General features: G+C 44.5%; 1 protein-coding gene across 1 annotated transcript in view; it reads left to right on the top strand.

The window, feature by feature from the left end:
• The first annotated feature begins 1,763 nt into the window (after window positions 1-1,763).
• The window catches only part of PXDN (peroxidasin), a 72,820-nt gene continuing 58,072 nt past the window's right edge, over window positions 1,764-16,511 (top strand). The window contains 1 exon segment of the mRNA XM_081189291.1: window positions 1,764-2,112. Coding sequence (XP_081045417.1) covers window positions 1,883-2,112 — 230 coding nt within the window. The 5' untranslated portion in view covers window positions 1,764-1,882.

The raw sequence follows: 16,511 nt of genomic DNA, 5'->3' as shown, positions 1-16,511 counted from the left end.
AGCCTGAGGGCTCTAAACAGTCCTTGGGGCAGCTGTGTGAAAGGAAATCTGCAGCTGCAAAGAACTCAGAGTCCGCCTCAGAAAAGGTGTCTTCGAGTTTATTTGTCAAAACAATGCAATAGGCCCAGCCTTTCTCAACCTTGGGTCCTCAGGTGTTGCCAGACTACAACTCCCATCATCCCTAGCTAGCAGGGATGATGGGAGTTGTAGCCCAGCAACACCTGGGGACCCAAGGTTGAAAAAGGCAGCGATAGCCCATCTGCACACAGAGATGACCCCACACCTACTGGGACCACAGAGATATGCAAGGTTTTCCTTCTGTGACCATTTTCTTCATGCACAGATATTAATGGAAATGTAACTAGGGAGATATGTTCAGACATGACCAATGAAGTAGAAGTGGTTTTCACACACACCCCTTTTCCCATCGCCATCTCCCTCTGCCTCCCAAGTGCTGCAACTTCATAAAGAAACGATGAAACATGAGGGGGAGCACTTTTATATTCCATACCACTTCTTTTTCTGCCATTTATCAAAAGATCTCAGGGCAGTGTACAACCTTGGAAACCACATTGCAAAACATCAAAGATAAAAACATAGTAAAAGCATACTGACAGGCAGCCCAATAATAAGTAAAGGTAAAGGGACACCTGACCATTAGGTCCAGTCGTGACCAACTCTGGGGTTCCGGCGCTCATCTCGCTTTATTGGCCGAGGGAGCCAGCGTACAGCTGGTCATGAGGCCAGCATGACTAAGCCACTTCTGCCAAACCAGAGCAGCACACGGAAACGCCGTTTACCTTCCCGCCAGAGCGGTACCTATTTATCTACTTGCACTTTGACGTGCTTTTGAACTGCTAGGATGGCAGGAGCAGAGACCGAGCAACGGGAGCTTGAACCGCCGACCTTCTGATCGGCAAGTCCTAGGCTCTGTGGTTTAACCCACAGTGCCACCCGTGTCCCCAATAATAAGTGAGTCACCATAATAAAGAGTTTTCTCCCCCACATCTTTTCAGGCCATGTATTATTTAAGAGGAATGTTTTTGCCTGGCGCCTAAAGACAGGTAGCGATGGCGCCAGGTGAGCCTCTCTGGGGAGAGCATCCCACCATCCAGGAGCCACCACAGAAAAGGCCATTCTCTTATTGCCACCCTCTGAACCTCTCTGGGAGCGGGGACATGGCGAAAGGCGTCAGATGACAATTGCAGGGCCTGGGCTGGTTTGTATGGAGAGAGTATTGAGACCCTGAGCCCTGTAAAGCTTTACAGGTCAATACCAACACTGGGAACCATTTGCAGAGCGGTTAGTGCTGTAAAATAAGTGGCCACAAGAAGACTCCTTGTCGTCATCCCGACCACAGCTGAGCTACGCCTGCCGGAAGTGGGGGTCTTTTGCGTTTCCCTCCGCCAGGTGTGGTGGCCAGAAGGGGAGGAGGTTTTCTTCCCCCTTCTCTCCCTCCTCGCAGCTGGCGGGGGAAAAACCAGCAGCCATTGGCGCCGGGGTGGGGGTGAAAGAAGAGGCCACCAGAAGCCCCCTCCTCCTCCTCCTCGCCCCTCCATTGCGCTGCTCCAGGCGGACGAGCGCAGGGGGAAGCCCGGCCTTGGCGCGGCGAAGCTGCTGCCTGCTTTCTAGCAAGCTGGCTGGCTGGCTGGCTGAGGCGGCCCCTCCTGCCGCCGTCCCCTCTTTCTCCTCCCCCTCCGGGCTGCGCGCTGGCGACTGGCTCGCCTCCTGAAGCCAGCCCCCCCCGCCGCCGGCTCGACCACCGGCAGCAAAGCCGAGAGCTGCCTCGGCTACCTCTCCTCCTCGCCCTGCTTTCCTTCTTGTTTGTCCCTTCTCTCTCTCTCTTCCTCCGCCTTCCTCCGCTCGGTTTTTGCTCGACGGCATGGCCCGGCGCAGAGCGGGCGCTGCCTTCCCCGGGCTCTGCCTCGGCGTCCTGCTCGGCAGCCTCCTGCCCTTCGCTTCCCCGCAGCAGCAGCAGCAGCCGCCGCCGCCTCCTCCGCCGAGGGGGAGCGTTTGGTGCCCCAGCCGCTGCCTCTGCTTCCGCACCACCGTGCGCTGCATGCACCTCATGCTCGAGAGCGTCCCCGCCGTGTCGCCGCAGACCACCATCCTGTAAGTTGGGGGGAGGGGGGTTAAGAGAAAGAGGGGGGGGCAACTTGAATAAAATATTGCGAGGACGCGCGAGGAAAGCTCCGCCCCGCACCATGGATCCCAAGACATGGCGCGCGCACCAATTATTTGAATGGCAACTTCTTTTTTTGGGGGGGGGGCCCTCAAATATTTTACCGGGGGAGAGTTGGCTCCTGGGGACAGCCACGTCTATCGCGCGGGGGTTGAGCAAGACTCCCCGGGAGGGGAGGATACCTGGCAATGGCGAGGGGTGGGAAAGGAGAGGCTTTTTGGGAGGGTGGGGGGAAGGAACCGCGACGGCTGCTGCGGCCCCCAGCGCACTCCTTTGTCTGCAGCCCGTGGCGGGTCTGGGTCTCTTGCCACCGGTGCCGTGCAGACTTCTCTTTTGTCCGCGCCGCCGCCACCTTTCGTGTTTTGTCTACACAGGCATGTTGGCTGAGGTCCACAAGCTTAGTTTAAGTGTGGACGCCTTGGGTAGAGACCCCGCAGCCCAGTAATGCAGAAGAAGTGGTAGGAAGGAGCGGAGCTGATCTTGAAGCTCCGGGGAATACGGGGAAGGATCCAAGCCACCCGATCCCAGCCTTTCTTGATTTCCTTAAAAAAAGGTGACCTCGATGGAGGAAAACACACACACACACACACACACACACACACACGCCCTCTGCTCTGTGGTTTCGTTTATTCCTTCCTTTTGCTCTGGTTTTTCTGGCTGAGAGTTTTGATCTCTGCAGCTCCGAGACCTTTTGTGTGGCTTTGTCCTCTTTAGGAATGTAGCCACTGGCATGAACTGTGTGGCTTTTCCAAGTCACTCGGCCTCCCAAGCCTCTTTGTTGTAGATTTCCATTCATCCCTCAGTTCTGTTCGATTTCAGGAATGTCTGTTTTAAAGGTGTCCTGAGATATGTCTGTTAAGAATGCAATAATTGGGGACCCTTATCAATTTTTGTTGCTTTTTTTGGGGTACTTTCCATAGGTGGGAATGTTGACTGGAAACAGTGCTGTGTGTATTTTGGACAGAGGGTTTGTGGATTTATACGTTTTCTTTAAAAAGGAAACACGGCCATGAAACGCAAGGGTTTCCCTTGAAGAGTTCCCCTCCCTGCACTTTCCCAACAGCAAACCACTTCTGAGCAGTTTTCAAACATGATTCTTGTTAGTGCCTTTAGGTGTGGCGTACTTCGTCGGGCAAGAAAGGGGTCTTTCGGGGATACTTTCATCTTTGTTTTAATGTGGGTAGCTGTAAAATATACAGAACAGAGCCTGCACTCAATTATACCCGAAGAACATAAGCCTCCTGATCTTGCAGAGATTTATGGACATGCCAAACTTAACATAACTGTGTGAACCACAGTGATGTCACTGTAAGTATTCTCTCTGAATACTAGAGGGATCTTCCAGGGTACAAAATGAAGCATGTCCAAGACTCTGACCAAGATGCAACCTTTGAAAAGGCAGTTCCATGAATACCTGACTTCCCTGTTTTGAGTACTTATATTCATATATACAGGATTACTTGGGCTGTGAGCACATCGACAATTAACTTGTGCTGCACTTGACCCCCCAGCCAGCACATGAATTCCCCAACACTACTTCTGCTGTTCCATGGAAAGCCTTCCTTCTTGCCAAACACAGCGAGAGATAGGACGTTCCACAAGGCTTTAATGTTTGTCCAGCAGCAGTGCCATGCACTAGAATTCCCACCTCTTGCCAATACTCAGAAAAAGGAAGCATTCTGGTGGGGCAGGTGGAGCCGCCTCTTGCACTGTCGCCACCTGAGGTGGGCTGCCTCATACAAAACAATCCGGCATCAATGTATTGCCAGCATGATGGAAAAAATTAACAAGACTGCATATCAGTCAGGAAGGAAAATACATGTCACATTAAAAACACCAACCATAGTTGGTTTATTGCCCAGTACAGTGGTACCTCGGGTTACAGATGCTTCAGATTACAGACTCCACTAACCCAGAAATAGTACCTCGGGTTAAGAACTTTGCTTCAGGATCAGAACAGAAATTGCTCGGCGGCAGTGGGAAGCCCCATTAGCTAAAGTGGCGTTTCAGGTTAAGAACAGTTTCAGGTTAAGAATGTACCTCCAGAACGAATTAAGTTCTTAACCCGAGGTACCACTGTAGTCATTTAGTCTCTTAGGGAGACAATGATCAAAAACCCAGAAATATATTTTACCTGGGAGTCTTCAGATTTTTACAATTTTTTTGCATTGGGATACTAATACCCTAAGCAAAATTTATAATTAATAGTTTTCAATTTATCTAGGCAGGTGAAGTTGTAGCTGTGTTCTGTTTCTGTGAGTTATTTAAGTTTTTGTCAGTCTTGTGTCTGAGTTACAGACCAAGTCATCATGGCGGTTTTGAAAACTACATAAACAGGGCCTAAAATTTAACATTTTATGATATATGGAAAATTGATTCAGATTCCTACAGGTCTACAAGCCTGCATCAAGTTTGTAGCAGCCAGGCCTGCACAAGGCAGGCGTTTGCTTGGAACAGAGCCTTTTTGGTGGTGGCACTGCAGTTGTGAGATTCAGTTCCATGTGATATCATCAGGCACACTGCATCCCTTCAGATTCAGTCCACCTCTCTCTTCAGTGCCTAATGCAAAATGGTGTTCTGGACTGATATCTGCATATTGGGGATTTGTTAGTTTTATTTGTTGCTTTTGTGCTGGTCTAGGATTGTTGTCTGGCGGGATGCAGGTGGCGGGTGGCGCTGTGGTCTAAACCACAGAGCCTAGGGCTTGCCGATCGGAAGGTCGGTGGTTCGAATCCCCGTGACGGGGTGAGCTTCCGTTGTTTGGTCCCTGCTCCTGCCAACCTAGCAGTTTGAAAGCACGTCAAAGTGCAAGTAGATAAATAGGTACCGCTCTGGCGGAAAGGTAAACGGCGTTTCCGTGTGCTGCTCTGGTTCGCCACAAGCGGCTTAGTCATGCTGGCCACATGACCCAGAAGCTGTACGCCAGCTCCCTTGGCCAGTAAAGCGATATGAGCGCCGCAACCCCAGAGTCGTCCCCAACTGGACCTAACAGTCAGGGGTCCCTTTACCTTTAGGATTGTTGTGAAGTGGGTATTTTAAATAGTTTATATTCTATTTTATAGGTTGTATTTTATAAGCGATTGTAAGCTGCTGTGCGAAGAGTATTGAAAAGTAGACTACATATCTGTTAAAGAATAAATATTTTAAATTTCTAGGCAACCAGATGCCTGGAATTTCCAAAGACCTCTGTTTTGGCACTGATATGTTTCAGTAAGTGCTCTTCAACTTCTGCCGTTTACTTCGCCTTAAAAAAAGACTTCACAAGCCCGTAGTCTTGTTACATTTGTAGTGTCTTGCAAGATATTATATCAGCAGTTTTGCTTGCATTTTTCTTGAATTACAGAAATACTGTTAGAAGGGAGAAATCATTAACACACTGATCAATACAGCTTTATCCAGAAATATTATTCGAGCTTATTTCCAAATAAATATGTTAGGGGCACAACTTTATAAATGCAGGTTTTAGCTGTGAATCCTATTCTAAAAAAACAGATTTTAGACTATTTTAAGGCCTTTAAGAATGTGCCACTATGCTTCAGATTCAAAGTATTTCTGAAAATAAAAAGTGGAATTTATTTTGCCACTAACTGAACCTTTGGCTTAATGCACAACCTTTTGGCAGCATCTGAGTAATCCCGCAGAAACTGTAAAAAAAGGAAAGAGAAATTAACTGACTAGTACAGGAAGTGGGTGGTTAATGTTTCTTGCATTTAAAACAAAGTACATTTACAGAGGGCTTTTATATTGATGGGTATTCTTTATACTGTTTCCTGTAATGCCAAGTTGTGCATGGCCCTGAATGAGACATCATGTTGTTGTCCTCTGTCTTGGAAACATATGTCTGAAGGCAGATGGAGATCAGAAATATAACATCAAAATACTTGATTAAAACCGCTGGGGCTTGGTGGACGTCACAGTAAATTGTCATTAATTCTTGCATTTAATAAGCAAAAGACTATTTCAGTTGGGGTTGAGAAGTAGTATTCCACCACACGCACATCACATTCTTACTGACTTGTTACCTCACCTTTGGGATGACAGCTTGCCTTAAGAGCTATAATGATTTGTAATACAGTGGTACCTCGGGTTACATACGCTTCAGGTTACAGATGCTTCAGGTTACAGACTCCGCTAACCCAGAAAGATTACCTTGGGTTAAGAACTTTGCTTCAGGATGAGAACAGAAATCATGCTCTGGCGGCACGGTGGCAGCTGAAGGCTCCATTAGCTAAAGTGGTGCTTCAGGTTAAGAACAGTTTCAGGTTAAGAACGGACCTCTGGAACAAATTAAGTACTTAACCCGAGGTACCACTATATGCGATCTGAATCATATATTTCAGTAGAGCACTACTAAGTAGTTGCGTAAAGGAAGTGAACTGAACTTTAAGCTGATCTGGCCTATAGTCCTTTAAAAAAGTGAGTTTCTCTTTCACATCAGAATAATCCGTTAGCCAGAATTTTAATTAATGATAGTATGAAGCAGGTGAAAATACCATGGTTATAACTTTCAGCAAATGTGTTATCTTGGCATGGATCAATTGTTTCCAGGATTTGAGTCATGGATTAGATCACATGCAAAAGACCCCCCCCCCACCTGTTTCCTTCTTGGTTCCTTTGTGTCTGGAATCAATGAAAAATACATAGCACACTTGTGTTTCGTTTCTTGGCCAGGAAGTCTGTGTAGATTGTCCCATGGTATTGGGGTAAAAAGAGAGATTATGACCGCTGATGTTTTCAAAACATGCCTTGTCATGGTACGAACAGGAGCTCCTCACCTCCTGTGGTGCTTAGAGTCAAGGGAAGGCCTCACTCCGGCAGCGACTGCCGTCCACACTTCCTAACTCATAAGGACAAAGACAGAAGCCCGAGGCTGCTTGCTGGTTGCTCTAGCAGCGATCCTGTGCCTTCAGCAGTTGTGGAGATGATGAGCAAATGTGGGGTCCCTGGTTATCCCCAGCTGTTGCCCTTCTATCTCCTATGAGGGATGCAAGCAGGATGCAAGAAACTGCCCTGCTGCATGTAGGTAGGCAACTTTTCAGTGAAGAGCTAGCTGCGTCCTGGTAGAAATCAGATGGGCCTCCCGCAGGGTCTACATGCAATGGGGTGGTTTCCTGGTTCCATTCACGGAACCCATTAAAAAGTTGTCTGTAGAGAGGAAAGGAGGAAACTTGAAAATAAGAAACAAGAAGGCATAATCTCTGGGGATGGGTTCACAGTAGTTATCGTGGGGTGGGAGAGCAGAGGGGAAAGTGAGTGGTGCCTCCTGTTTTATTGAGGGGGAGGCATAAACGACAGTGACTGATGTTACAGGGGTTGTGTTTGTAGCTTATTCTGCTCCTTGCACTCGGGGGGGGGGGGTTGCCCCCCCCGCAACCACCGTCGCCAGAAGCCAGAGTGCCTGGCCTTTGCTAACAGAGACCTTCGCTGCAGGTGAAGCACAGTGCATTCCTTGATCCCAGCTGTTGGGCCAGAAGAGTATTATTATGCCATGCAGCTGGGGCAAAATACCATTTTCTCATGGGGCAAAGGGGGTTTGGGCTGACATGGAGATATTTGCTGTAGGTACGCTTTGCAACAAATCTCTTGTTTCCTTGTTTACCTTGTGTGGGGTTTTGGTGTTCTCTCCCGCATCCCAGGTTGTGGTGGAGTGGGGCTTACCTGCATGTGGAGATGAGTGTCTTCTCACTGCTGTGTGGGTGTAAGTGTGTAAGAGTCCAACCCATGCAGCTCAGGTAAGACACAGTACAGTGGTGCTTCAGGTTACATACACTTCAGGTTACAGACTCCGCTAACCCAGAAATAGTGCTTCAGGTTAAGAACTTTGCTTCAGGATGAGAACAGAAATCGGGCTCCGGCAGCGCAGCAGCAGCAGCAGGAGGAGGCCCCATTAACTAAAGTGGTGCTTCAGGTTAAGAACAGTTTCAGGTTAAGTACGGACCTCTGGAACGTATTATGTACTTAACCTGAGGTACCATGGGAGATAGTTGCAGTACTTGTACTTATCAGCAAGGGTCCCCCTTCTCCTTTGCCTACTTGTGTGGGGTGCTCTGCTCTGCCCCTCTCTCAGTTGTTGGAGTGAAGATGTGTGCTGCTGTTAGCAATGTATTCAAAACCCTAGAGTGTTTTGAAGACAAATTGCCCTTTCTCCATAGCTTCCCCATGGGAGCTCTAAGCATGATTAACATTGTGTACCATAAGCTATGGTCTCTGGATGTAGGATTTATATATTGGTAGTGGTGTGCTGTGATTGGGTGCCAAATTCCACCATATTCTATTCTCTGCTGCAGTTGTATGAATGGGTTGGTCATCCACATGGGCACAACTGTTTGAAATTCACCTTCTCCCATTTAAGCCCCAGATCTGGAGCCGGTGTGAAGCTGAGCTGTTTGGCAGGCACATGACAGTGGACTCAAGAGGTATAGGATTTGGTGCTAAGTGTGCTCTTCTCTTTTGCTGCTTCCATCCCAAACATGAGTTGTTTAATCTGTTCTGCTGATGCATTTGCGTTGTTCCACTGGCTTAATTTTGTGGCAGTGATGCATCTGATGTATCCATCAAATCCTGTGTCCTCTCAGCTGGCAGATATCATGCAAAAGATTTCTCCCTGTTTCTTCACTGCTCTTCTTTTTTCCTTCTGTGAAAAACAAGACCCATTATTTCCTTTGTCCAGGCTTCTCTTAGCATGCATTTAATGATAAATCCTAATGATGTGTATACATTCCTCCCCCAAATAATTCCTTTATTAACAAGTCACTAAATGCTGCTTGTTCAAATTCATCTGAACTGTCTGAATATTCTGCAACTCATCTCCTTTTTTATTTTGCTTTTAATCCTTCCATTTATGTGTTAGTTTTATTTTTTGTTAATCTTCAGTTCATTGTTTGGTTTTTGTTTTACTGAGTGGAGCTAAGTAGTAATTGGAAAACTATGCTTCCTTTCTGCTCAGTAGTAATGGCTTTGCTTTTTCGTGGAACAACTGAGTCTGTATTTTCCCCCCTTTATAGTGTTCCTTGTATTCCTTCCTTAAATGAGCATGCTTTAGTCATCATTGTCTGATTTTTGTGTGTGAGTATTCCATGCATGCTGTGCTTTTATGCTTACCTCATTACAGTTGTGCGGTCTTCTTCACACAATCCTTTGTGCATATGCTTAGTTTTGTTCTTCACAATAATCTTTTATAGTCCTGTGCAGACCTCCTACATACTTTATATCTGAAGGAGCATCTTTTCCCCCATCATTCAGCTCAGACTGAGGTCTAGCTCCGAGGTCCTTCTGGGGATTCCCTCATTGTGAGAAGTGAGGTTACAGGGAACCAGGCAGAGGGTCATCTCAGTAGTGGCACCTGTCCTGTGGAACGCCCTCCCGTCAGATGTCAAAGAGATAAATAATTATATGACCTTCCATAGACACCTGAAGGCAGCCCTGTATAGGGAAGCATTTAATGTGTGATGTACTGTTGTGGTTTTGTATACTCTGTTGGAAGCTGCCCAGAGTGGCTGGGCAACTCAGTCATATGGGCAGGGTACAAATAATCATTATTATTGCATGGATTGGAACTTATATATGTGCAATACGATGCCTGTAGGTTCAAAATGTGCAGCTTGTACTCTCCATCACTGCAGAATACAGATGTGTTCCTATCTACCTATGTAACATTGTATGTGTGCATGGTAGCTTAGTGCTTGTGACCAACGTGTGGAGGTTTTGTGCATGATCCCATTCCCCCCCCCCAACTCCCCCATCGGAGATTCCAATTTCTGATTAACACTTCTGATACAGGATGTTTCCTTTTCAGTTCTCAATTAGAGCACTCTGCTTGGATCAATAAGGTCTGCTATGTATTCTGACCCCTTTTATGCAGGGCTGGTCCTGTTTGAGGCAGAATGTATTCCTTGCTGCCTTGCTTACTTTCCCTTCAAAAATGAGTTGTCTTCTGTGGTAAATAGAAACCTGCGTTGCCACTGCAAAAAAAAAAAAAAGCAGACGCACAGGTCTAGACTCTTCCCCTTGGACAGTCATTCCTAGAGATATGCACAATATACAAAGTTAACTTGTGCTGTCAAATAGTACGTTAGCATTCACAGAGGGAAGTAAACCCCCCCCCCCCAGTTTTGATCCCGCTTCTCTTTCTAAAAGAGAATGGCTAGAGTGGCTAGCAGTCCATAAAATATCAAGAGCATAATAAAAAGGTAGAACAAAATGGTATTTTAAAAGACATTTTTGTGTGTGTGTTTTATGCGGGTTTTTAAAATTATGTGAATTATGTGTGGTGTTATACCAGGTTTCTGGTGCTGGTGTTGCACTCGCGCGTGCACACACACACACACACACAGCCATCCTGAGTTTCATTTTCCAAAAGAAAGGTGGGATCAAATTATGAAAACAACAAATTTCTGTGGTAGAAGGGCTAAATTAACTCTCTCACTGTGTCTCACCATTTTCAAACCCAATATAAAAAGTTGCAATCAGACTTTATGATTGGGATGATGAACCCAAAGGGAGTGCTTTCAAGATTCCCAGTTATTTCTGTTTTGTGCCTGCCATGCATCACCCATGCAAATCAGCAATGCTTCTTATCTGAAATAAACTGTTCAGAAATGTTGAATTGCATTTTACTCCTCCCAGAAGCAAGAGGAATGTGAAACCCCACATTCTAGCCCTCTAGCCCTGTAGAGATACTTTTCATTTCATATGGTGAGTGGACGGCATGAACACCCTGTCTTCCATCTGCAGCACGTCTCAAGTCACTTCACTTGGTCGCAAGTGGCCAATATCTGGCCGCAAAATGTGCCTGGCAAATTTTTGAATGCTGTATGGGGGTGCGGGTTTGGCTTGGTGCTCAGGATGCCGTGGAATGGGGTAGGACAAGCCAGCACATCCGTGTTCTACCTTATGCAGTTCTGATTGCGTGGGGAAACTGGGCTAAATGTGTGCCAAAGCTCCAGTTTTTCCAGTCTATTTCATTGGTTTGCATATGGCTGAACTGTGAGCTATTATTATTATTATTATTATTATTATTATTATTATTATTATTACAGTGGTACCTCGGGTTACATATGGTTCAGGTTACATATGCTTCAGGTTACAGACTCTGCTAACCCAGAAATATTACCTTGGGTTAAGAACTTTGCTTCAGGATGAGAACAGAAATCGTGCTCCAACGGCGCAGTGGGAGGCCCCATTAGCTAAAGTGGTGCTTTAGGTTAAGAACAGTTTCAGGTTAAGAACAGACCTCCAGAACGAATTACCGTATTTTTCGCTCTATAACACGCACCCGACCATAACACGCACGTAGTTTTTAGAGGAGGAAAATCCGTAGGCATGCCACCCGTAGGCATTTCCTCCATAACACGCACAGACATTTCCCCTTACTTTCTAGGAGGAAAAAAGTGAGTGTTATGGTGCAAAAAATACGGTAAGTTCTTAACCCCAGGTACGCAGGTGGCGCTGTGGGTTAAACCACAGAGCCTAGGACTTGCCGATCAGAAGGTCAGCGGTTCGAATCCCCGTGACGGGGTGAGCTCCCGTTGCTCGGTCCCTGCTCCTGCCAACCTAGCAGTTCAAAAGCACATCAAAGTGCAAGTAGATAAATAGGTACCACTCCGGTGGGAAGGTAAACGGCGTTTCCGTGTGCTGCTCTGGTTCGCCAGAAGCGGCTTAGTCATGCTGGCCACATGACCCAGAAGCTGTACGCCGGCTCCCTCGGCCAATAAAGCGAGATGAGCGCCGCAACCCCAGAGTCGGCCACGACTGGACCTAATGGTCAGGGGTCCCTTTACCTTTACCGTACCACTGTAGTATTATTATTATTATTATTATTATTATTATTATTATTATTATTAATTCAAAGTCGGCACCATTGCATTCCTTCCTTGCTCCTCATAACAGTATTCATGCCTTCTTTCCCAGGCAGTTCAGTGTCAGAGGTATAGTGAAAAGTATGTGAGCCTTTCCAGGTCAGTCTGCAACGTCTGTTGGCAGAAACAGAAAAGATGCACCACTGTGCTTGGCAAAAATGCATTGCCTTGGTTAAAACCTCTTGGTTGTGCCTGGTGGCTTTAAAACAACAACAACACTGCAGTAGAATGTTATGTCAAGTAAACAAGGTCCCTTTGCCATTGTTTCAAGAGAAGGTGGGGATAATCAACTTGTTCTGCTACATTTAGCTATGGGAATAAATTTCAAAGCAGTACAGAGCAACTGCGGAGTGAATGCTGGCTCAGCTGAAATGGAATTTCTCAAATGTTGGGGGGGAAGGGAGGTCTTCTTCTCATTGGTTGCCAGGATTGGATGCTTGTTGCTCTGGGGCTATTACTGTTGCTAAGAGCCAGCTGATTCCTTTGAAAAGAAAATTGAATGAACATTTAAGACCCAACAGCTAATGACTTGGAAACCGGAGAAATGTTAGGGTCTGCAAGCTTTCCTTTCATTGCGCCCTGGCAGCTGCGGTGACACATCTGCTGCCATCTTCCTCTCTTCTTTCTTATTTATAATCTCCGAAAACATTTCTAATATACACTACTGAATGGCTTTCTAATCCCTTGGCATGGTGTGAAGAGGATACAGATGGGTTTACTTCTGAACTGAGACTTAAAAATTGCCGTAGATTTCTGGTGTTTGTTGGGGATCACTGTTTACAAATATTATGCTGAAATATACGTAATATTGCCGTGTTAAAAAGATTAGGATTTCAATCCTATACCCCAGTACCCCTGATAGTAAGACTCATTGATCTCAGTTGGACCTGTTTTTGAGTTGACATTCTTTTGAGGATTGTCTTGTTAAAGATTCAGAAAAGCTAATCTTGGACACGTTGAGCGATTAAGGGAAGGAACAGCCACAGTATGTCTTATTTCTAAACAAGGAGGTTGAGAGCTTTCCTCTTCAATTCGACTTGCCATGTTGATTTTGGAAACTGATCCTACCTTTCGCTCTTTTGAATACGGTACATTTGCCATTACACTTTTGATTCTCCTTTACTGCAAACCTACTGTTTCCAGTACCATATGTAGAAATGCAAATGACAAAGCCTACCCACATGGTGAGAGCTTTTGTTGGATTTGTTAGTTATTGAATTCCTACTGGAGTCCTGCTAAAGTTCCAAGAACATCTGTGTAAAAGAGCTTTTCCTTTGGATGGCTTTTGGTGTTCACAAATCTTTCTGCTTATTCACTCGCTATGTTTTAGTGTTGCTTTAGAGTTTATTGTTACTCAGGCTTTGGGACAATGCTGCAAATAAATGCACATGTAAATGGAAATTCTGAAGAAACCAAAGGGCTTCTTTACCAATATTGTTTCATTCTGTTATGTGTATGAAAAATTTTTATATAAAAAGTGTATATGTTCAGGTATCTATTTTACATAGCTCTTTATGTTTCATCTTTTTTCTGAGTGAGTCTGCACTGTTTCCCATAGAATACAATCAAAAACTTTCATTCTACATATCCGCAGGCTTTAAAGTGTTTTAGTCATTCTTCTTCTAACTTTACTGCTCAAAATTTGATTTCACTGAGAATTGTAAGAATTCTTATGCATGGAAGTGAAAATGTCTAGAATTCCAACTTTTATAAAAACATCAAGCAAAAACAGATATACTTAAAATATAATGGCTTTTTTTGGTTTTCATCACCCAATGGCTTTGCAGGAAGAGAATTTAAAGATCAGGCTACTCACAGGGGTTTCCTGTTCAGCAGCATCTGCCAAAAGTGGTAATAAAAAAGATGTCAGAACACTTTTTGACTACTGTTTTATGGTTCTATATATCATTCCTAAATAACAGTTCGGTGTCATAACAGCAGGCCAAACTACAATGGCACATCCTTGATTGAAAGGCCCTATCTCAGATCAACTTAAACATACCAAAAGAGTCTTTTGAGTCCTCACCAGAACTTTCCCTTGTTATCTCTTTCCTCAGAAATATGTAGGCATGCTAGTTTCAAATGCTGCTCAGACAAGAGCTAGATACTTTTGCATTGAGCTGGGAATGGTCCATAGGGATGTCCTCATATTTTAGTTGCAGGTTTGACAGCTAGATTGTTCTGAGTGTCTAGATTCTTGATTCAAGACATCAAGTATTATAAAATTACCTTTTTGGTTGGAAAGTGAGTTGGTCAGCTGAGTTAAAAGCATGAGAAGAAGGTGGCTGTCCCAAGTGGTAGTGAATTGCACTTCCCAATTCATTTTGGAAAAGGGATATGCTGTTGTCACACTTGCATTGCACTGTTACTTTCCAATATATTTATCTACACACAGCAAGTCATTTCAGCTTTTGCTTATTAAAGGGAAAATAAAATAGCACTTGTTCTGTGAATAATTTGGCTTCTAATAACAATCCTTTAGTTTGAGAGGATGTCAGGCTTTGTCACTTAGCATGTGTGACGTACACCTGTTGTACAAATTCCAACAATGTAAGCAATCTTCATTGTCCTGAATGATACAAATTGCTCATAATCACAGGTGAGAAGCCATCTGAATCAGGCTTATATTCAAGAATTACTGACTGGCTTCAATCCAGAGTAGCTATTTTGGTCGGTAGGCAGCAATCCCACATACTACAGTAACCTGTGACATTTTTGCTTTGATAACTCATTCTGTCAGAAACAAGCCAATGCTTAGTTTTTAAAGTTTACTTCTTCAGTTCTTAGATGAGCTGCAGCACAAACATAGGAAAAATGCCCTCCCCCCTTTTGTTTTGCAAACTGGATTTTGTAGCATAAAATAAACTCTGTCTAGATGGACAAAGTCGTATGGTGATTCACACTAAGTCCACATGAAGATAACGTGTCTTAACAGTGCTGAGTGCTCAAAAAACATATGGTAGACTTTTGAGACTTGCTGTACTTAATTCAACCCACAATCCCAATGCCTGCTGGGTCTTCTTTTTGTAATGACTGCTGAGTCATGTAACTTGGTGGTCGTAAAACTGGCATGTGGATCCGCAGGCTTTTCACTGAGATAGTGGCACTTCATTGATGGCTAATTCCGAATTTCAGGCTTCTGGTGCACAGATGAAGAAAATCTTTTAATCCATTTAAAATGCAATTCCTTTGCCCTTTTGGGTGCTGAGGCCCTGCCACCAGCTCCAATCCATCTTGTTCAGGCAGCAAGCCTCATTCACTCAGCCTCCTTGTGAACAATATCACTTTTATTGTATCCTTCACATTGTTGAAATCAATCAGTTGCAGAAAGCCGACCCTCTGAGTCACACAGCTTCTATTCAACTACTATACTTCACCCACTGGGCTGCACTCCAGAAGTTCTTGCAAGCTCCTTTCTTTCCACTGACATCCAGAAACTGTAGTTTATCTTTTTTTAAAAAAATAATATGAAAACAAGAGAAAAGATTGTGTCTGGTTACACAGCTGCATCATCCTGATATATCAAGTGTGTTCTTGTTATACAAGAATGGCAGGAGTTTTTTGTTTCCATTTTTAAGTGAAGGTTCCTTCCCCCCCCCCCCCTCTTCCTTGGATTCAGAAGGCTGGATGTTTATGTGATTCTGTTTTTGTCATTCTTAATTGTTGCCAGGACACTGGTGATATTATCTGAGTCGCAAATGCTAATCATAAGAATGCACTCAGGCCCGATGAATTTAATAGCCTCAAGCTGTTAACAAACATATATGAGACTTAACAAAGTAGCCCTGGAAATGACAGACACAGCTGTGGAATTTGCAGCAGTCAAGTTTTCCATCTGGCTCTTTCTATAGCTAAACACTGTGGACAGATTGAGAAAGTAACGATCCACAAGAGGTGCACCCATTTTGTGTGGGTTTGCACGGCTTGCTACAGTACAAAAAGCATACATCCAATGTATGTTGTGTGATTGAAATTTAGATCGCTTTATGCCAGTAAATTGTCACAATCATAGTCTTAGATTTTTTTTTTATAAGGAGGACGGTTCCCGTTTAAAACACTGTCTAAATGCACATTTTTAAAAAAATCTAGTTAATACGTTTATTGCTCTAGCTAAAGGCTATGACAAACTTGTAGCAATAGTATTACTAAAATAATACAGAACACACATCTGTAATATAAGCCAACAGCCATGATGTAAGAGAGAGACGATACCAGAGACACCAACAATAAGCTTGGTTTTAGACCTTTGAATCTCCACAACAACTAAGAGTGATTTTTATTAAACTCCTTTTTCTTGATTGTTTTATTTTATTTTGCAGTCAGTGTGTAGAGTGGCATTCCCTGTGTTATGAAGCTGCTGTTGTCTCTCAAAAGAAGCCAAACCATTTCTGTCGGGTTGTACCTGCTTGCTTGTGTGAACCAAGGTTTCAGAAAGCAATCTCTTGGATCTCTATCTAAGGGCCAGGCTAACG

This window comes from Podarcis bocagei (assembly GCF_964188305.1).
Source record: "Podarcis bocagei genome assembly, chromosome: 3".
NCBI classification, from domain to species: Eukaryota; Metazoa; Chordata; class Lepidosauria; order Squamata; family Lacertidae; genus Podarcis; species Podarcis bocagei.
Note: the sequence above shows the minus strand (reverse complement) of the source record. Positions and strands in the feature narration are given on the sequence as shown.